The sequence below is a fragment of the Myotis yumanensis genome, unplaced genomic scaffold, assembly GCF_028538775.1.
Source record: "Myotis yumanensis isolate MYYU_CA2020_CCGP unplaced genomic scaffold, mMyoYum1.0.hap1 SCAF_3, whole genome shotgun sequence".
Lineage (NCBI taxonomy): Eukaryota > Metazoa > Chordata > Mammalia > Chiroptera > Vespertilionidae > Myotis > Myotis yumanensis.
Window position 1 is genome coordinate 131372530 of NW_027223754.1, and position 22117 is coordinate 131394646.

At 40.7% G+C, this 22117-nt stretch overlaps 1 protein-coding gene across 2 annotated transcripts in view; it reads right to left on the reverse strand.

Moving 5' to 3' along the window:
* The window catches only part of POC1B (POC1 centriolar protein B), a 111716-nt gene that overhangs the window by 32217 nt on the left and 57382 nt on the right, over nucleotides 1–22117 (reverse strand). For both annotated transcript variants that reach the window (XM_070409609.1, XM_070409608.1), the window contains exons 9-10: nucleotides 21841–21993; nucleotides 13038–13118 (exon numbers count right to left, since the gene is read on the reverse strand). In XM_070409609.1, coding sequence (XP_070265710.1) covers nucleotides 13038–13118; nucleotides 21841–21993 — 234 coding nt within the window. The remainder of the gene's footprint in view (nucleotides 1–13037; nucleotides 13119–21840; nucleotides 21994–22117) is intronic.

The window sequence follows — 22117 nt, forward strand, 5'->3', positions numbered from 1 at the left end:
TTTTTAAATTAAATCTTTATTTTTCAGATTATTACATTTGTTCCTCTTTTTCCCCCCATAACTCCCCTCCTTCCAGCTCCCACCCCACCCTCCGCCCTCACTCCCCACCCACTGTCCTCATCCATAGGTGCACGATTTTTGTCCAGTCTCTTCCCGTATCTCCCACTCCCCTTTCTCCCCCAAGAATAGTCAGTCCATTCCCTTTCTATGTCCCTGATTCTATTATAATCACCAGTTCATTCTGTTCCTCAGATTATTTATTCACTTGATTCTTAGATTCATTTGTTGATAGATGCATATTTGTTGTTCATAATTTGTATCTTTACCTTTTTATTCTTCTTCCTCTTCTTAAAGGATACCTTTCAGCATTTCATATAATACTGGTTTGGTGGTGATGAACTCCTTTAGCTTTTCCTTATCTGTGAAGCTCTTTATCTGACCTTCAATTCTGAATGATAGCTTTGCTGGGTAAAGTAATCTTGGTTGTAGGTTCGTGGCATTCATCACTTTGAATATTTCTTGCCACTCCCTTCTGGCTTACAAAGTTTCTGTTGAGAAATCAGCTGACAGTCGTATGGGTATTCCCTTGTAGGTAACTGAGTTTCTTTCTCTTGCTGCTTTTAAGATTCTCTCTTTGTCTTTTGCTCTTGGCATTTTAATTATGATGTGTCTTGGTGTGGTCCTCTTTGGATTCCTTTGGGGTTCTCTTCGCTTCCTGGACTTGGAAGTCTATCTCTTTCACCAGGTGGGGGAAGTTTTCTGTCATTATTTCTTCAAATAGGTTTTCAATATCTTGCTCTCTCTCATCTTCTGGCATCCCTATAATTCTGATGTTGGTACGTTTGACGCTGTCCTAGAGGCTTCTTACACTATCTTCGTATTTTCGGGTTCTTTTTTCATTTTGCTTTTCCGGTTGGGTGTTTTTTCCTTCTTCGCATTTCAAATCTTTGACTTGATTCTTGCGCTCCTCTGGTCTGCTATTGGGAGTCTGTATAATATTCTTTATTTCAGTCCGTGTATGCTTAATTTCTAGTTGGTTCTTTATCACAGCATCGAGGGTTTCATTAGATTTCTTGTAGATTTCAATAAGTTTATCGGCGGCTTCTAGACAGTTCTTGAGACCTTAAAAGTGTGGTTCTGAACTCAATAACCTCCCTTGATAGTTTTGTCCTGTTTCTTTGTCTCCACATTTTGTACGCTTTCTTGGTGCATCCCCTAGTGGTCTTTGTGCACAGTCTTGTTGTGGTTAAGCCTTGATTGTTGTAGTTAATACTAGAGGGATTTGACCTCCAGGCCCATTGGCTGTGAGAATCAGCTGTGTCTGCAGTGGGAAAACTTCTGTCCTCTGGAGAGGTGCTAATCTAGCCTTTGCCTGAGGCTATCCTGCAAATGGCCCTGCGCAGGGCTTGGGCGGGGCGGGTCGCAGGGGATCAACAGGGCAGGTGGAGGGAGCAGTTATGGCTGCTCTCAGTCCCGTTCCCAGAGGCTCTGCTTCTCAGAATCCCAGCAACTGCTGCAAACCTCAGAGAGAAAGCTGCCGACCGATGCCAGACAGTCCCGCTTCTCCCGTTTGAGTCTGGGTCCCTAGAGACTCACCCGGATCTGGAGCTCAGAGTCTGAGACTCCCTCCTGATTGAAAATGACAACCGCGCCCTCAGCCACCAGCCCACTCCGCGCGCACCTCCGTACCTTTGTATTTTCCACACTGCGCCTCCTCTGAGCCTCGGTATACTGTTCTCTTTCCTTCTAGTTGAAGAATCTCTCCTCAGCCAGCCTTCCTGTGGTTCTGGGTGACGTCCGATCCGTCTTTTAGTTGTATTTTTGAAGTGGTTGTTCAAGGCAGCAAACTCCGGTGTTTACCTATGCCGCCATCTTGGTTTCTCCTAGGGACCAGTTTTGTTGTTGGTGGAAAACAGGCTCTTCCATGAGATAGTGAGAAGAGCATTTCACTGATCCACATATGGGAGATTGTGGTGTGGCAAGGTTTATTTGTGATGCAAAATCAAAGGAGTTCCCCTCTTGGATTTTCAATGTCTAATCTCCATCCATCTGGCCATGAAAAAAGTCCAACTGTGTCTTAAGCAAGGCCATGACAAAGGTGAGTGTCCAGTTTCTGCTTCATATTAAAGCTAGTCCTTTTGGAGCCCATGTGGTCTGCCGCCTGCCCCCCCTCCCCCCCCTCACACCCCCCCCCCCCAGCTGTTAGACCCGCATGGTCACACGTTCCTGGCAGGAGGGAGGCGGGTTTGCCAATGAATGAGGTGAGTTTGGGTCATGAAGCAAAAGGGATTTGGGGAGAGGTAGGTTGGGGAGAGGGAGAGAAAGAGAGGGAGACAGATAGGGGGAGAGAGTGGGGGGGAAGAGGAAGAAAGAGAAGGAGGGAGGAGAAGAGGGAAAGAAAGAGGGAGACAGAGAGGGGGAGAGAGAGAGTGTGCGCTCTCTTTGTGTTCTGGGATTATAACCAGATTTTTCAAAGTAGCCAATCATCTTCCCAAGCTTTTGCGGGTTTGCATTGGGTCAATGATCTTTTTCCTAGGCTAGTCTGACAGTGCTCATTTGACTGCTATTGCACAGCGCCCCCATCCCTAATTAATCTGTGGGGAGCAGGAGGTGTGAAGCTGTAGCTTCCTAGTGAAGCACACAGGCCCCCGCTCCCCAGCTGAAGGTGCTCAGCAATGTCCAACTCCCCTTGCTCTCTTCCTATTAATAGCTGGCTAACTTCAGTAACAGTTGCACTGCATAAAGTATTATTTAACTAGGGTTATTTTTAAAACTTGAATTAGCATACAATTTTTAGTGAAAGAAAACATTAACATAAGCTTTTTGCCCCCTGTGACCTTGAGACTTAAAGGGAATCAAGCTCAAATTAGTAAAATTTTCAGTATGGCTACATCAAACATGGAACTTAGTAATTATGATTTTTATTAAAAAGTATCTTTTATTTGGAGAATATAAGAAAGCCTCTGACTCACATTACATTTTATAGATTTCCAGATCTCTATCTTCTAAGAAACAAAAGAACATGTCCCTTTAAGAAACGAAAAAGTTTTAGTGGGTTTTTTTATTTTTTTTATTTTACAATCTTAAAACATGTTTTTTAAAGGTCAGCTATCACATTCACAACTGTTGGTACTTTTTAGAACATATGGGGCCTGATGTACTTCAAAAGCAAGGATAGAACTCATTTGGAAATGGTAAGAAATTTGTGAAAATGTATTTTTCATCTTTTACTTTTGTTATCATGTATGTCTTATTTTAAAAATGCATTTGACAATTTAATTACCTCATTTCTTAAAAATTCAAAGGGCAATGATATGTTAAACACAAAAACTTAACTTCTGAACTCGCTGCAAGCCTTTTCAGAAGGGCTCATTGAGCCAGGAAGGACCAGGTCGAGGGGCATGAAGTCCAGACCAGCGGTCGCCAACCAGTGGTCTGAGGTCCAAAAGGTCTAGACCACCAGTGGCGGTGGCTACAGCATCGGTAGAAAAGGCAACATGCCCACCGGCCCAGAGTTGGGGAGCACTTTTATACACTACGTTTTGGGGAAGGAAGATATAAGTTGTTCTATAGTAATTTACATTGGCTACAGATAAAGGGATGGGATAAAGTGAGGGGGGCGCGTTCAGGACTGGTGCAGAGTCCATAAGGAAGAAGTGCTTGCTACTTTGGGCTGGTTACAGGCAATATCCTGGAAAGTTCATGTATAAGGAAGAATCTGAGACTCCTGGGGTTCGGGGCACCTGGGCTATTCTCTTTCAGATAACTGTGGAGATAGCCACCTGGAAATTAACTCAAAATTCCAACACAAACAGGAATGTGAGCAGTCTTGTCAGCTGGTCCCCAGTTATTAATAGGCAAACCACCTAAATGCTCTGCCTCTTTCTCTCACGCTCCTGCCTCCATAATTTAATTTAAACATCTCAGAATTTTTTTCCTGGTCAGTTTTTAAATTATTTTTCAGCTCTGATAAGAATTCGTCTTTTACTCCTACTAAGCATTTTAGAAACACAACTTTTTTGTTCACCGGATTAAAAAAAATTACTGTGTCTGATCACTTGACATATTCACTATGGTTTGAAATTCAGACTAAAAGTATTGTGGAAGGCAATAGAGATGGATTCTACAAATGCCTATGTTCATTTCCTTTCAAATGCTTAAAGCAGGAACAGGAGGCAGCTACTGCAGGGCCACTGAACCAATTCCTGAAGATGCCACAAAAATGTTTCCTAAAGCTTAGTAAGCAGCAACAAAGTTATAAACAAACATACCTAGTTTCAGAAATCATTTACAACTTAAATGCCACCTTATAAACCGTTGCAAAGTTTAGACATTTAAGGAAGAACCTCACCTACCTCTAAAATTAGAGTCTGTTTATATGTAAGTCCAGGAATGTTAGCTTACAGAAAAATAGTGAAAGCAAAAGGTTTGTGCAACATTTTTTTTTACTCATTTTCCTGGGAAAGGAAATAGAGATTTGGGGACAATAAATTGTATACTGCCATCTTACACTTTCAAAGTTATAAATTTTAGTTTTAGGGCATTTAGTTTTGCATACACTGTGTTCTTTCAAGTAAGTCTTTCCAAATCTTTGCTTACATAAGCAGTTGAGAACTGGAATAACTGAACTAGTTATGCAATGTTGTTTAGCAACCAGGACAAACGGTTGCCACAACATCCGTGGAGACATTCTCTCTGTATCTGCAAGTTTACTCTTTATATGTCCCTGTGTTTTGTCAACACATTAATATTTTTCAGATAGCATATTCCATATGACAACCTCCATGAAATGTAAAACCCTTTTCTTCCTAAAAGTAGACTTATGCAGAAATCTTTCCAAAGGGAAACCAATACACTTTGCTGAAAAATACGAATCTGGGATCAGTGAAATGACATCTAGGAAGGGGTGTGTTTTACCACTTTACTTCCCAAAGGCACAGAAACAGCACAGTACCTCTTGCACTGATTCAGCTCATCACTTCACTGATCCCAGAAAAGAAGACAGAAACATCACAGTTCTTTTTCTCTCAGCAACCCCACTGGCAAACAAGGCCAAACCAGGAGATTATCTGGGCCATCCTGAGATTACTCAGGGTTACACCGTATTGTCCCTGGGGAAAGGACATAGGGAATCCCACTGCTGACATCCAATCTGTCAGGAAATCCTTTTGGCTCTGCCTTCAAAATACATCCAGATTTCCATCACTTAGCATCACCTCCTCTGTGAGCACCCCAGGTCATTGCCTCCTGTCTGAGTATTTCACTAGCTTTCTAATTGGTCTCCTCGTTCCCTGTCCACTACCCACCCCGCCCCCGCAGCCAATTCTCCACACAGTAGCCAAAATGAAGCTTTAAAACATGTCAGATCAGTCCCTCCTCTGAAGGTGACCCTTGGTGACTCCTATCTCATTCTCCATCTGGCCATCTAGCATTGCTCCTGCTTGCCTGCTCTTTCCGGACATTCACGTGACTTGTTCCTTTCATTCCTTCAGTCCTTTACTCAAATGTCACCACAACATGATTCTTGTCTTGGCCCTCTATCTAAAACACACCCGCTTCCTGCCTGCAGCGCTTTTTCCATCTCTGCGTTTTTGGTCTACTTTACTACACAGTCTATTTTTAAATTTGTGAATTGCTTGCCTCCCCCACCAGAATTTGAATGTAGTCTTCTCAAGGGCAGGTGTTTTTCTTTTGTTCACTTTTTCTAAAGTCGAGAACAGTAAGTGGCACAGAATAGTTACTCAAGAAATACTGACTGAGAGCCAAAACTGTGAGTGGCCATGCTCCCTGCAGTCTGCCACATCCATTACCCATTGAGTTAAGTAACCTAAAGACCACAAGCTAGACTGATGCACTTTTACTACCACGTTGTAGTTTCAATTACTCATTTTGTTTTGTTCTGTTAATCCTCACTGAGGATATATATTTTTTCCATTGATTTTTAGAGAGAGTGGAAGGGAGGGAGGGAGGGAGGAAGGGAGGAAGGGGGAGAGAAAGAGAGAGAGAGGTGGAAGAGACACATCAATTGGCTGCCTCCCACACACACCCCACCGGGTGGGCATCTAACCTGCAACCCAGGTACGTGTCCTTGACTGGGAATCTTCAGTGCAAGGGCCAACACTCTAACCACTGAGCACACAGGCCAGGGCCCAATGGCTTTGGAGGCATCTAATTATACCTTGCTGTCCCCACCAGGAATGCCCCTATCAAAAGTCTACCCATCTCTGGTCGGGGCAAGAATTGGCCAAAGGTTTTCTTCTAGGGCAGTGGTTGGCAAACTGCGGCTTGGTAAACTGCGGCTCGCGAGACACATGTGGCTTTTTGGCCTCTTGAGTGCGGCTCTTCCACAAAATACCGACTTCTGCGCATGGGCCACGAAGTTTCAATCGCACTGTACGTGCACGCCCGCACGTGGTATTTTGTGGAAGAGCCAAGCTCAAGAGGCCAAAGAGCCACATGTGGCTCGCAAGCCACAGTTTGCCTACCACAGTTTTAGGGCAGTGGTCGGCAAAGTCATTAGTCAACAGAGCCAAATATCAACAGTACAATGATTGAAATTTCTTTTGAGAGCCAAATTTTTTAAACTTAAACTATATAGGTAGGAATATTGTTATTAACTTAATTAGGGTACTCCTAAGGCTTAGGAAGAGCCACACTCAAGGGGCCAAAGAGCCGCAGTTTGCCGACCACGGTTCTAGGGAAGTCCTTGTTTCCTCCAGTCCATTAATGGTCTTTTCTGAATACTCTCATTAGCAACCTTTCAATTGACAATCACGTACACGTGGCAATCTAGTCTACTGAAACTGCCACTTGTTTCCTACGCTGTGATTTCTGCCTGGTGAGGTTGGGCATTTCTTGAGGTCAGGTGGTCAGCTTGAGTCCCCTCCGCATCTCATGCAATTGCTTCATGCAGTATGGCTTTAAGAATTTTGATTGATGAGCGCAAAAAACTATAGACACTGATATTCTTCTATGATGTAATTGCAAATTCTCCATTTATGGTAGAGAATTCATTTGACCTGAAATACTGACCCTAATTCTAAAGGTATACACATTACATTCATATTCTCTACACAGTGGCCATAATGAAGATGAGAACACCGTTTCAGTTCTCTTAGAAGACTGCAGTGTTTTGACAATCAGAGCAACACTGGCAAGATTGTCAATTTCATTTTGTTCATTTATGGGACAAATAACAAAATTAATACTTCAAAACTTAGGAATATGGTTTATCTAAATATAAAAACATTTAAATAATCCCAGAGTATTATAAATACATTTTATTTACAGTCAGTATTTTTTGAAACACTTTATATTAGGATACAGAAGAGAAATTCTCATTTGCTGCTTGCCTTTTGGGTGGTGTGGGGCAATGCTAGAACATCTTATGTAGCTATATCATGTCAATAAATGCCCTTGTACAATTTTGATGACAAAACCCTGGTCTCATTGTAACTGAATATTTGAAAACATTAAAAAGTGTCACTGGATTATTTAATTAAATAATCTTTAAAAAAATCAGCATATAAGTGACAACATAATTGCAATAAAGGTTCAAAAATTTGAGATCCATATTATTAAACTATGTCTATATGACAGCCAGTATATGCCTTTACAGAAACACTATTTTACACACAACACTTTAAAAATGCAGACTGGTAACAGCTTATTTTGATCCCAAAATATTGTATCAAATTTACTGCCTGGCATTAGAGACATATGTGCAAGCCACAAAAATACCAATTGGCACACTGCATGCCATAATTCCTTCTGTGTAGCAAAAAGGCATCAGAGTGTAGGTAAGATATCAGTACACTTAGATCTTCAACTCATCCTGCACATAATATTAACTCAAGCCAAGGTAGAAATGGAAACCAACTGTTTCTTATACCACAACAAACCTGCTTTTATCCTAAGAAACTTGACGAATTAAGGTTTAGAGTAACCTTTTTATGTCCCATCTTGATTAAATTTCTAAGGAAAACTTTCTTCCAGTTTACAAAAACCAAACAAATTGCAAAATAAACAATAACCACAATAACAAAAGCCAACCCCATCTTTAAGCCCTGCTCTTATTGAATTCCAATAGTTCTCTGAGTTTTTAAATTATAATCACAGGCAAAGTCCACACCATAAATATTTAATGCAATTATGCTTCATGCCAGAGCAGAAACAAATCTCCTTCACAATTGTGTCTGATTTGTTGTGGAGAAGCAAAAGAAAAGCAGTTAAGACACAGAATATGAATTACTTACCAGAAGATAAATGGGAAAGCAAACAGTTCAAAGTGATTTCACTTTAGTTTTCTAACCAATTATCTATCACTGAGCTAAAAATATTACATATTCACATTGAAGAGCCAACCTGGATGTGAGAAGATATTTGTAAATGATTATCCAATAAGGGGTCAATATCCAAAATACATAAGGAACTCATACAACATGACACCAAAAACAAAAACAAACCAACAATCCAGAATAGACATTTCTACCAAGAGGGCATACAGATGGCCAACAGACATATGAGAAGATGCTCAATATCACTAATCATTAGGGAAATGCAAATTAGAAGCACAATGAGCTACCACCTCACACCTGTCAGAGTGGCTATCATCACTAAATCAACAAATAACAAGTGCTGGAGAGGATGTGGAGAAAAGGGAACCCTTTCGTGCACTGCTGGTGAGATTGTAAATTAGTGCAGCCACTACAGAAAACAGTATGGAGATTCCTGAAAATATTAAAAATAAGAGCTGCCATATGGTCCTGAAATTCCACTTCTGGGTATTTATCAAAAAGAAATAAAAACACCAATTTGAAAATATATATGCACCTCTACATTCACTGCAGCATTACTAGTAACAGCCAAGATATGGAAGCAATCTAGATGTCCATCAATAGGTGAATGGAAAAATAAGATTTGGTACACACACACCCACACACACACCCACACAATGGAAAATTATTCAGCAATGAAAAAGAATGATATTGTGCCACGTGTGACAACATGGACCTAGAGCAGTGATGGCGAACCTATGACATGCGTGTCAGAGGTGACACACAAACTCATTTTTTTGGTTGATTTTTCTTTGTTAAATGGCATTTAAGTATATAAAATAAATATCAAAAATATAAGTCTTTGTTTCACTATAGTTGCAAATATCAAAAAATTTCTATATGTGACACGGCACCAGAGTTAAGTTAGGATTTTTCAAAATGCTGACACACCGAGCTCAAAAGGTTCGCCATCACTGACCTAGAGAGTATTATGCTAAGTGAAATAAGTCACAGAAAGACAAATAGTTTACATGGTATCACTTACATATGAATTCCAAATGAAACAAAATAAATGAATAAAGAAAACAGAAACAGACCACAAATACAGAGAATGAGCTGGTGGTTGTCAAAGGGGAGGATGTGGGAGGGATGGCAATTAAAAAAAACAAAACTTTAAAAAAGTTAAAAAATAAAAGGAAAAAAAATTAAAGAAAAGCACTTTAGAGATATTCTTTATAAAATCTAAATGCTTTATGAGCATCTATTCCTTCAGAAAAATGCCCTAATATATATACATAAAATCAGGAGTCGTGACACCTTACCTGGGGACAAGCAATGATCCTCCAGATTATAAAAGAATATGGGACTTCATAAACCAAATCCCAAACCAATTTATAGCAACAAGTTTTTATCCTGTTTTCTTGTTTGTTTCATTTTTATGTATCATCAGGCACACAACTCAAAGTAACTGTGGAGTCTTCTTCCTTTTAATGCTTACATATTGGGTTGAACCATGGGAAATCACTGATATTAGCCCATTTTGCTTACAAATGGCAATTTCACATAATATTATCATTCCATGGATAATAATTATACTCTTTGGGTTTATTATTCTGTTTTGTATCACAACTGCAGACATGTCATGTGTTTATTACACAGAATTGTCCTCTAGAAGCCCCACATACACTGCATTCCCGAGTGAGGGGCCTATAACAGTGATGGCGAACCTATGACACGTGTGTCAAAGGTGACACGTGAACTCATTTTTTTGGTTGATTTTTCTTTGTTAAATGGCATTTAAATATATAAAATAAATATCAAAAATATAAGTCTCTGTTTTACTATGGTTGCAAATATCAAAAAATTTCTATATGTGACACGGCACCAGAGTTAAGTTAGGGTTTTTCAAAATGCTGACACGCCGAGCTCAAAAGGTTCGCCATCACTGGCCTATAACATAGACTAGCTGACTTTGGCACCTGTGGATTACCATCCAAGGATGGATGACTCCCTGCTATCAACTGCTAGGTGGCAGTTATGCCACTTCCATAGCACAGTCCACCGAGAACACCTGGACTCCTCGGGCCATGAGAAGCTCTGCAAAGCTGGAAGGGTAATGGCAGCAAGAGTGAGTCTCAAAGTGTGGACTGTTTGCTAAGTCAGGAATGCACAAGTGTAGTCTAAAAAGGCAGCACATCTCCAAACCACCTACTTTTTCCTTCTCTCACTTCAGGGACCAAACCCCACTCACCAGAATTTGTGAATTTCAGCACACCTTTCAGTAGTGACACCATCACAGGAGTGTCACCAAGACCATGTCACCCCTCTCATTTGTTCTTATGATTAGTTGCACTGACTAGCAGAATTGACACCAACAATGATCAGCCTTGCAATGACTAACAGACTCAAATTAATATGCTGAGACACTCAATTTTTGAAGACTTTGGCTATACTGAGTAAATAAGTTATCTGTATGGAATTTTTACAAACAAAATTGCAAGTATTAGGAATACTTTTGAATGTCTGCTTAGTCCTCCAGGAGGAATTAACAAAGGTAAAAAACTGCTTTTAAGGAGACTACAAGTAAGTGTAACACCTCTGAAAGGCAATTAACAAAGAAGAAAGTCTGTTCTGTGACAGCAAGTGAAATGTCATCTGAGTAGCACCTTGAGAGGAGATGAAACAGTGAGTATGGATTAGACTGAGTTTGAGGTCCTTAAAATGAAGGCTTTTTAAGAAATTGGGCTGCTCCCCCTTGTGGCTATGTAGACACATTGTAAATGACTTTTTTTTTTTTTTTTTTTTTTTTTTTTTTTTTTTTCCGATGCAAAAGCATAAGAGTCTTTATTCGAGCTAGCTCGGCTCCCCCACCTTGCCGACACAGCAGCAGGAAGCAGAGAGAGAGATAACTCTGTGTGGAGACGGGTTATATAGGGGGAGTTGGAGTAAGGGGAGGAGAAAGGACTGTGCTCTGCCGATTGGCCAGGCAAGAGTCGGTGTCTTGTTCCTGGGTGTGGCTAGCAGAGGCTTAGACTTCTGGGAAGAAGCTCCTTGCCAAGCACGTGGCCAAGGTAAGATGGAGCACTTACCCTGGGGCAAGATGGAGGGCGTAGCCCTTACCCTGGGGCAAGGTGGAGGGCCTAGCCCTCGCCCTTTCATTCCCCCCTTTGTCTTGGAACTTCCAGCTCAATCATGAGACGGACTGCATTTCTATTCCACCGTTGCTAGAGGCCTGTACTGGGCATATCTTAACAAATGGTCTGGTGGAAGGGAAAGAAACCATTTTAGCTTTAACAACTTCTATTGAAATAGGATTTTTCTTCTTAAAATTCCTCCATGGCTATCAAAAAAACTGAATTAAGATTATGTTTGCATAAACACAACAAGAATGGTAACTGATTACCTTTGCTGGAATCTCATGGTTGAATCTTAACGTGCCCCGTAGGGCCAGGAAGCCACGCCACCTAGCTGCCATCAGGCCCGCCTGCAGTATCTGCTGAGTTAGGTGAATCCCTCACCTGTAGCAACTCCACCTAAGCCCACGCTCCAGGCTTTAAGGCCCATCTCAGTAGCCCTCCTACTTGTTGCGGCCCAGAGTGTGTGGGGGTTCCGCAGGGATGCAGAGGCATCTTTACTGCTCCCCTTCTACTCTTACCAACCACCAGTGATGGTAGGGCATTGGCCTGACGCTCCAGCGCCAGCCATCTTCAGGGCTTCCAAGCAGGATACCAGGCTTTCTTTGTGGCATTCTTACTGGCTTCAAGTCTTTAGAGCTCAGACAGGGCTCTTTAAAACATGATACTCCAGTCAAAGTTTTCCGTTAATAAAACCACTATTAGGAACCGGTCTTATTGAATCTATGCAAAGAAATGTATTGCCATGTTAGCATTGCCAAATTTCGGAGGAATTACATAAGAAGAAAGACATACTGATCTACTCTAAGATTTTCTGACTTTCCTTGCCAATTCTTTTTGGTAAAACAGTAATTGTTGGCATTAAATTTTCTTTCTATGCATAATCATACCTTAGACCTTCTATTCTAAACTGGCCTTTTCCAGCTTACTACCCCTGACATGGGCATCGTCACAAAGGCCTGCAAGACAGTATTACAGGCTGCCAACTGTTAGCTGTCTCTCAACAGAGACCAAAACCTGATGGGCACTGTTCCTGCCCATTTGGGCACCTGTCCTCTTGGCAGCTAGCCATTCTTTACTTTTGGGGGTCACCCCACATAGTTCCCTTCCAGGACAGCCAGCACACATTCAAACCTTTTCAGTGAACAAGTATTTTTACAGTCTTGGGCTCTTGAGCTGATAACAGGAACATCGCCCAAGTCCCCTGATGGGGGCCTGACAGGAACAGATGTGGGGGTCTTCTCTTTCCCACATTCCAGGACAGGATTCTTGACCTATGTCGCGGCCAGTCAGACTCTTCAAACTGGGGGTCCCTGGATGGTCTTGGGAATCCCGGACGAGCCCCCAAATGTTATGCCCAGATTTCAGGATCCCCAAGAAACCACATCAGGGAGCCAGCCATGTCCGATGCAAAAGCATAAGAGTCTTTATTCGAGCTAGCTCGGCTCCCCCACCTTGCCGACACAGCAGCAGGAAGCAGAGAGAGCTGTAAATGACTTTTTGTATAAAGTTTTTCTATGCTAAAATGTTAGGCTACTTATTAGCCCACTTTTTATCACCTCTCTTTTAAAGAAAAATGGATTGTGCCAAATACTGAAATGCCACTTAAATGTCAAAGAAAACTTACGGTGGTAGAACCAAAAGAAAGGATGTCCACAACAGGGGGAGTAGAGGTCCGCAAGTCAGTTACCTCAAGCTTTGGATTAATCTGTGTATACACATAAGAAAAGTTAGTATTAGAAATTTATATTATAAGAAACTGGAGGACATTTGTAAAACTTAGAGAGCATTTCCTAATATATTCTAAATTTAAAGTACATTGGTATATTCATTAACATGGATATAAAAATTTTAAACAAAATACTAGCCTATTGAATTTATCAATGTATAAGATCATGACCAAGTTGAATTTATTCCAGAAATAAAAAGTTAATTTTACATTAGAAAATCAATATAATTCACCTAATAAGGGGATTTAAAAACAAAATAAAATGACCCACCTCAAAATGCAGAAAAAATCCTAGCCAGTTTATTAACACAAGAAAAGGAAACAAAAGTTGTTAAGATATAAGAATTGGAATAGAAGAAATAAAATTGTCATCATATATTATATAACTGTCTATGGAAAAATCCCCAAAGAATCTACTGCTACATCATTAAAGCTAAGAGAAAGTTTACTAAATTGAAAATAAATTGTATGTCTGCACTTCAAGATAGTTAGAAATATAAATTTCGAAAAGATATTTACAATACCATAAAATAAATACATCAGAATCTATCTATCTACACTAATAAAAGAGAAACTTGGTAATTGGCGTACGACCGCTACCCTTCCCATTGGCTAATTAGCGTATCCTTATGCAAATTAACTGTCAGCCAAGATGGCGGCCGGCAGCCATGCACTGCAGCGAGCAGGGAGGCTTGCTTCCTCCAGGAACTGCAGACTCCAACGTTCCCCGCCTCACTTGCCAGCCTCTCAACTGCAACTCTAAGCAACTATTACTATGTTGCAAATAAGAAGCTAAACAAAACCGGCTGTCAGTCAGCCCCGGACCACAACATTGTATCCATGTTTTCAGCAGCGAGGCCTCAGAGCTAAAGCTGGCCCAGAATAAAAAAAAAATAAAGAAAACAAGGAGCGGTTGGGAGCTTTTAGTCAACTGCCAGCGGGAAAACAGCCCTCAGCCCCTCAGCCAGCCTGGCCAGGCACCCCAGTGGGGACCCCCACCCTGATCCAGGACACCCTTCAGGGCAAACCAGCCGGCCCCCACCCATGCACCAGGCCTCTATTCTATATAGTAAAAGGGTAATATGCCTCCCGGCACCGGGATCAGCGTGACAGGGGGGAGCGCCCAAACCCCCTGATCAGCCCTGCTCTGTGCCTGATAGGGGGGGAGCTCCCCAATCCCCTGATCGACCCTGCTCTGTGTGTGACAGGGTAGAACCATAACCTCTCCATCGGCCCTGCCCTGAGTGTGACAGTGGCGGTGCCCCAACCCCCTGATTGGCCCTGCTCTGTGGGTAATAGAGGGTGGCGCCTCAACCCCCCTCCACGGGCCCTGCTCATGTGTGACGGGGTAGAGCCATAACCTCCCCATTGGCCCTGCCCTGAGTGTGACAGGGTGCAGCGCCCCAACCCCCTGATCCGCCCTGCTCTGTGTGTGACAGGGGGCGGTGCCCCAGCTCCCCTATCGGCCCTACTCTGTGAGTGACAGGGGGGAGCTCCTCAACCCCCTGATGGGCCTTGCTCTGTGACAGGGGGCAGCGCCCCAACCCCCCTGATGGACCCTGCTCTGTTAGTGACTGGGGGCAGCGCCCCAACCCCCTGATCGGCCCTGCTCTTTGCGTGACAGGGGGTGGCGCCACAACCTCCCCATTGACCCTGCCTTGAGTGTGACAGGGGGCGATGCCCCAACCCCCCAATCAGTCTACCCTGAGCATGACTGAGGGTGGCATTGCAACTTCCCGATCCACCCTGCTCTGTGCATGACGGGGCGGTGCCCCAACTCCCTAATCGGCCCTGCTCTGAGCCTGACCAGGGGCTGCACCTAGGGATTGGGCCTGCCCTCTGCCACCCGGGAGCAGGCCTAAGCCAGAAGGTCATTATCTCCTGAGGGGTCCCAGACTGCGAGAGGGCACAGGCCGGGCTGGGGAACCCCCCCCCCCCCCCCCCCCGCCGAGTGCACAAATTTTTGTGCACCGGGCCTCTAGTATATATATAAAAGCCTAAGTGACCATTCGGCCAGTAGCTATGATACGCAATGACCACCAGGGGACAGACGCTCCGACTGGTAGGTTAGGTTGTTCCTGGGGTCCTGTCAATCCCGAATCTGGTTCAACCGCACCCTGGACCCAGAGAGGAGGGAGAGGGAGCCTGATTCCTCACGGAATTGGCCGTGGATTAGTTTGTTGCTGGGGCCCTGTCGGCCCCGAAACTGATTCACCTGTACACCAGACCCAGAGAGGAGTGGGGAGGGAGCCAATTCCTCATGGAATCGGCTGTGGGTTAGCTTGCTGCACCAGATTCCCTTTTAATGTGAACGAATCCGTGCACTGGGCCACTAGTAAACATATAAAAACGGATATAGCCCTGACTGGTTTGGCTCAGTGGATAGAGCGTTGGCCTGCGGACTGAAGGGTCCCAGGTTCGATTCCAGTCAAGGGGATGTACCTTGGTTGCGAGCACATCCCCAGTAGGGGGTGTGCAGGAGGTAGTTGATCAATATTTCTCTCTCATCGATGTTTCTAACTCTCTATCCCTCTCCCTTCCTCTCTGTAAAAAATCAATAAAATATATTTTTAAGAAAATGGATATGACCTATATAGGAAAAAATAATCAAACTCATGTAAAGACACAAAATAAAAATTTCTAACATAAGGAGCTCAGATGGAGAGCCCTGTATGTATGGAAAATAAATATAAAAGGAAAATGGTACCTCAAATCAATAGAGGAAAGATGATTTATAGTTGAAAAAACTGGCTCATTATATGGGCCCCTGACTAATATACTACATACAAAAGTAGATAACATATCAACTAGAAATCTAAGTGTTATGTCGTTACAAAGTTAATAAAGATAAATATATAAGAATATCTTTGCAAGCCAGGGTCGAGAAGGACTACTAGTACTTACACAAAAGCTGCAAAAGCAAAACCACAAGGAAAAAGAAAAAACATATTAATGCATCTGATTATATCAAATTAAGGATTTCTGTTTAACAATGAACATCACAAAGTTAACACTCAGATGATGGAACAGAAGGAGGTAGTTATGATGTCTAAAACTAAAAAAGGCAAGTATCTAAAATCCATAAGAAAAACCTACAAATCAACCTGAAAAAGACAGAAATCCCAAGAAAAAAATTATAAGAAAACCTGACAGCTTACCAGCATATAAAGAGGTTTTTAGAAACGTTAGTAATTAGAAAAGATTAAAGGAAAATAGTACTTGACACCTATTAAACCGAACATACTCAAAAACTCAATGATGCCAACATCAATCTCAGCATTGTTTGTAATGCAAAAAAGAAAAAAATAACCATGGCTGAAAGTCCCAAATGTTTATCAACAGTAGGGTAGATACATAAATCATGGAGATTACTGCTGTGGTAAATTCATCAGAATCCCACACAGCAGTGAAAAAAATGAACTACAACTACATGCAACAATATGTAAATGTACAAATACAGAGTGCATACATGATTCTCAGGATTTTAATATTATATTAAAAAGCAGATTACAGAAAAATAGACTCAGTATGATTTCATTTGTATAAAGTTTAAAACCATCAAACCATACTTTTATGTGAAACATAATAATTAACTAGAGTGGCAACTACTTTTGAGGGAGGTTATTTCCGAATTTGAGAAAATAAAATTAAACCACATCACCACCAACTATTTATTACACATTATGAATAGAAGTGAACAAAGGGCACCAAAGACAGCAGAACTTGTTATGAAATGAATAATAGGAGTAAGGACTCTGAAGAACTGCAAAGAAGAACCTGTTGTCTGAGCACCTGGTGAGAAAGGCCTCCTATGGACACAGAGCTGAAGACGGCTCCTTTACAGAAGGTTTCGAAAACACACACACACACACACACACACACACACAGAAAACACAGCAATGAGGTAAGAAACATTTCTGGGCAGACAGGTGAATGCTGACTTTTGCACAGGGTAGCAATAAGAGAGGTTGGCAAAGGTCAAATTGTGAAGGGCGGAGGAATTTAGGAAGGCACAAAAAAACTGGAAGCTAAAATGTGCTTTAGAAAGATTAATGGGACAGAGACATGCAGAGTATCAAGAATAAAGCAGGGATAAGAGTGAGGACACTATTGTAACAGTCCTGGGCAGTGGAGGTGAGGACTGAGCCAGAGGTTAGAGGAGTGGAATGATTTTAAAAGCTCTTATCCAATTTAAAGGGTATAGCTGTAGTTTTGGAAACATGAAGAAACTTTTATAGTCATTCAGCCAATGGTGTTAGAGGCAGAGGAATATACACCCAGTAATCGCCATGGTACAGTAAAGAAGCGATTAGAGCTTCAGGGTGAGAAGGGGGACTAGTCTCTCAACACCCATGCTCCTTCCTGGCTGTCCATAGAGCAGAACATACAGCCCATCCTATGAGTTCTGAGGCCAGAGTTAAGGCGCAAGACAAGAAATCTGAGGATGACAGCGTTCCTTTCCATCTTAAGACAAGCTGTCCTAAGAAATTGCTTGCAAATGTTCTATTCTCTTTTATCTACTGCCACCTAGTGTAGATATGAAATTGTTTCCCTATGAAAAATACAATCTGGCTTTACCACCTGAACCTGGAACTGCTCTAAAAATCTAAATCACATGGAAATAAATGGTCAGCATCTCTCATTGAGAAATCCTTGAGCTGATATAAGTTGGGAAACTGTTGCTGTAACAGCATTTTATTGTATTGTGGCACAAGTTACTGACATATACGTTAAACAGAGCAGGAAATTCTTCTTAAGTAAAAGTTCACATTCTTCTCCATAAAGAAAATATGCTGGGGATGGAGGGGGGAGGGTGATAGTCACAGTTAAGTTCTTTGCTAGCTGACCTTCAGGAATACCAACACTGCCTTCTAGCTTTCCATTTTTATTAAAAGGAGAAACCTTTAATAATTAATTGCCTCAAAATGAAGTGGGCCCTTAGGAGAGGCTGAATGCTCTCTATCACTGAACACAGGGCATATAATTGAGAGATTCATGCTAGAGGGAGAGGTTAGTCTATATGACCGCAGAGGGAGAACCCACTCTGAGGTTCTCTGTATCCATCATACTTAGGAATTCATGAACACAAACACCGCTACTAACAAATTCTGAAGGGCAAGGAATCTGCCCACTTTGTCCCCTGTTGCACACCCTAAAGATACTACAATGTCCAACACATAGATATGTTAACTTTGATTATATTGAGGCATTATATCAAAATGGTTAAAAGTACAGAACAGAACCAGAGTGCATGGGTTGAATTCTAGTGTTCCCATCTACTAGCTTTATGATTTAACTGCCTCGATTTCTCATGGAATAAAAATGGTACTACTTCATAGAGTTTTTAGGAAGATTAAATGACTTAATTTATGTGAAGGAATTAAAATAATGTTGTATGTGTTAGATATTATTAGAATTATTATCATGTAATCTCTGAAGAACAATTCAATTGAATACAGAACAAAATAATATAGCCATATATACTCCAGCTAGAACTAAAATACAAGATTGGTAGAGAAATGTTTTTGTTTTTTTTACCATAAATTATGTTTTCTACTTTTATACAAGATTGAAATAAAGCTCAATCTCAGACTTGAAGACTTAAATTGATCACTTGTAGTTTTCAACAGTGAATCATGTCCAGATTTTTATACAAATATTTGGTTACATTAAAAGAAGTTTTCCTTCCTACTAAATATCATACAGAACTTCCAATGCAATTTATAGATTAAGATAGTCCTAAAGAGCCATTATAAAATTAAAGGCCAATGGAGCAATTATTTTATTAATACTCTTAAACTGATTAACCACCATCCCTTCCTATAATATTATACAATTCTCCCAGAATAACTATTTTGATGCCTTACTGTCACCAAGATCTAACACCATCCCTTAGAATGACTCTATTGTCTTCCAATGAAAATATGCACAAGAGTTGGGGATTGCTCAGGATAAAGCGTCATGCACTCACATTAAGTTCCTTCTCCAAGATGTGAAGTCTGCTTTTGTTTGGGAGCAGGGCTGGGCAATTTATAGTAGCCCCTGACAGCTTGAAGTCAGCATGACCTAGTGATGTGCCACAGCACAGTGTGGGCAGGGCTAAGACACGTTATTTAGAAATTAGGCTTCTTTCCCACCAAAAAAAGAAAGAAGTTGTTCTCATGTTTTTAATTAAGATGGAGTGCCTAGGACAGGAGTGGTACAAAGGATCTGCAGTTAGATCAACAGAGAGGACACAGGAGGGGTCTGCTTCACACAGCGGGGTAAGGATTTTATGTCTCATACCTTCTTTCATGTGACCTTCTTCTCTCATGTATTCTAAAAGCAAACTGCTATCCTCCTGTCTACCCATGTAGAAATCAGTAATTTATATATTTAGTCAGCTGGTACTCAAGGTTTAAGACTCCGCAGGATCCCCCACCTTCAAAGGAGTGGAGCACTTAAGGCTTGCAAATGGGTGGCTTTTGCAAAAAAGGCCAAATAATCTCACCCAGGAGATTGAAATTATGCAATTCAAATGAGTTTCATGGAAAACAGAATAAAATTTAAATCACAGAAATGCAATGTTGCTTCAAACTTGGAAAGGAAACTTTCATGGTTACTGCAGAAAGAAAAAGTTAGTGAAATTAATCAGATTATAGATGCCATTTATTCCATATCCTTTCATAATACAATTTTGTTCTTTTAATCATGAATTCCAACCTCAAAAATGTTTTTTGCTAATTTTCAAACATTTCCAAAGTAACATGTAAGTTGAGTTTGCCTAAAGGCTTGAAAAATAACTCAATCCACAAAATTTTGTCTTTCAAAGTAAAATGTACTTTAATCTAAGTGAATACACTGCATAATATCTAGTCTGATTCATACTATTCTATTCTAGGTGATATTTAAAGTGTTTAAAAATAATTTGATATTTAATAATTATTTATTAATAATATTAAATATGTTCTCTGTCTAGAAAACTTATTTTATTATAAGAGATTTTTTTAAGTGGTTTTAAAAATTTTCCATTGATTTTTAGAGAGTGGAAGGAAGGAGGAGAGACAGAGAGAAACACATCAATTAGTTGTTTCCTGCACTCAGGGATCGAGCCTGCAACAGAGCCACAAATATAATTCAGTCACACTGCTTAACATTCTGTAACTGAACTCTGATTCCAAGATGAAAAGTCAGCTTTTAATAGGATTCTTAAGTGTGTATGTGAAAAATACGGTTGAGTGTGCCTTGCATGGCCTGGGTCATCCTGACCTTGCCATACAGAGCAACCGGCCAGTTCACTTTCTGGCTGCAGTCAGAGCAGAGCTATTCAGACAACTTGTTGATGTTCTGAAGAAGGGTCAGCACTCTTAAATGACCTGGGACTGGCAGTAAATCACAGAGAAAATGGCTTGAAGTGCCAGCACTGAGGTAGTGTGGAATCATGGAAATAGCACTGAATTAGGAGTAAGGAGAGCAGAGCTCGGCCTGCAGCCCAGCCAGCCAGCCATCCCTTTGAAAAGGTGGCTGGACGGATGACAGGGCAGCAACTACATAGATGGTTAGGCTCAGTCACACCACAGTAATGCTAGAACAGAAAACACTGAGAGTGTTAGCAAAACCAGCTGGAGTTAAACAAGGAAAGGGAATGCAAATTAAAATATACTTCACATATATTTTATGTGAACACTTGTAATCACAAGGGATCAAAATACATCTATCATTGTAGAAACTGAAACACAAATGTGATGAGCCAAAAATTACATTATATACTTTCAAAAAAATAAGAGGAGTAGTAAAGCATAATGTAAATACTTTATTTAGAAGAACTGGAAAGAAGGTCAAAGTTGGAAAGGACCAAAATTATATCAAAGAACTGAAAATAAACATTACCAAGGAAAAACTAGGATAGAAACCCCCAAATGTGGCTAGATTAAACAAAATATAGAAAATAGTCCAAAAAACGTAAAAGTTTTAAAAACTTGCACTTAGGAACTCAAAATAGCTCCTCTAAAAGCAAAGAGAGGCTCTGTTAATGATCAAAAATTCAGATGAATGGGAAATAATGATTTAATATTAACTCTTGGAAGAGAAAGGGGCTTATGGAGAATCATGCAAAATGGAAAGTATTGAACAATGATGATTTTTTTTGAAGAGAGAACATTTAAATCTATAGCACTTAAAGAAACTTGTCAACAAAAAACACATCTAAACAATTATATATTTGAAAATATATGTAAGCAAATAGTAAAATAGTACCAATTATGAGGTTTAATGCCCAAATCTCTTCTTTTTATTGTCCATAAGATTTTCTTCTCTGTTATGAAAGGACTTCAAGATATTTATTTCAATAACTGTCATAAGTATTGCCCTTTAGCACTATTCTCATGGCAGCCATCACCTGAGCTTTCTACACATGCCTAGAATAAGAAACTTTCTCAGACTTCAGTCACTAAAGCCTTAGATTTGTCATTTCCTATTACTATTAACACAGTTTTTAAGTTTTATTTCTAAGTCTTCAAGAAGCAAATAGGAGAGGCTTAGATCGATTACATACTGTCATATTTAAAGTTTTACGAGTAAAAATAATTGTTTCTCAAAGTTCTGCTGTTGTAAGGCAGAACTAGGTTTTCTATAATTAAGTATGATTTCAAGCATCTAGTTGACCAGTAGCCCCAAAATCTGCACTTACAAATAGCAGGACAAATATGTACAAAGTACTCACTTCAACAGTCTCTATTTTCCCTTCATGACAATGTGGTGTTCTTGGATAGATGTCCAAAAGATGTGGTGGTGAATCAAAATGTAATCTTTTGAGATTTCTTTTAAGAACATCTTTAGAATTCAGTTCATCAAAGTTAGTCCTCCATAATAAAATCTGTTTAAAAAAATTAAACAACACCCAGATGTTCATAGCAGCACAATTCACCATAGCTAAGATCTGGAAACAGCCTAAGTGCCCATCAGTAGATGAATGGATTAGAAAACTGTGGTACATCTAC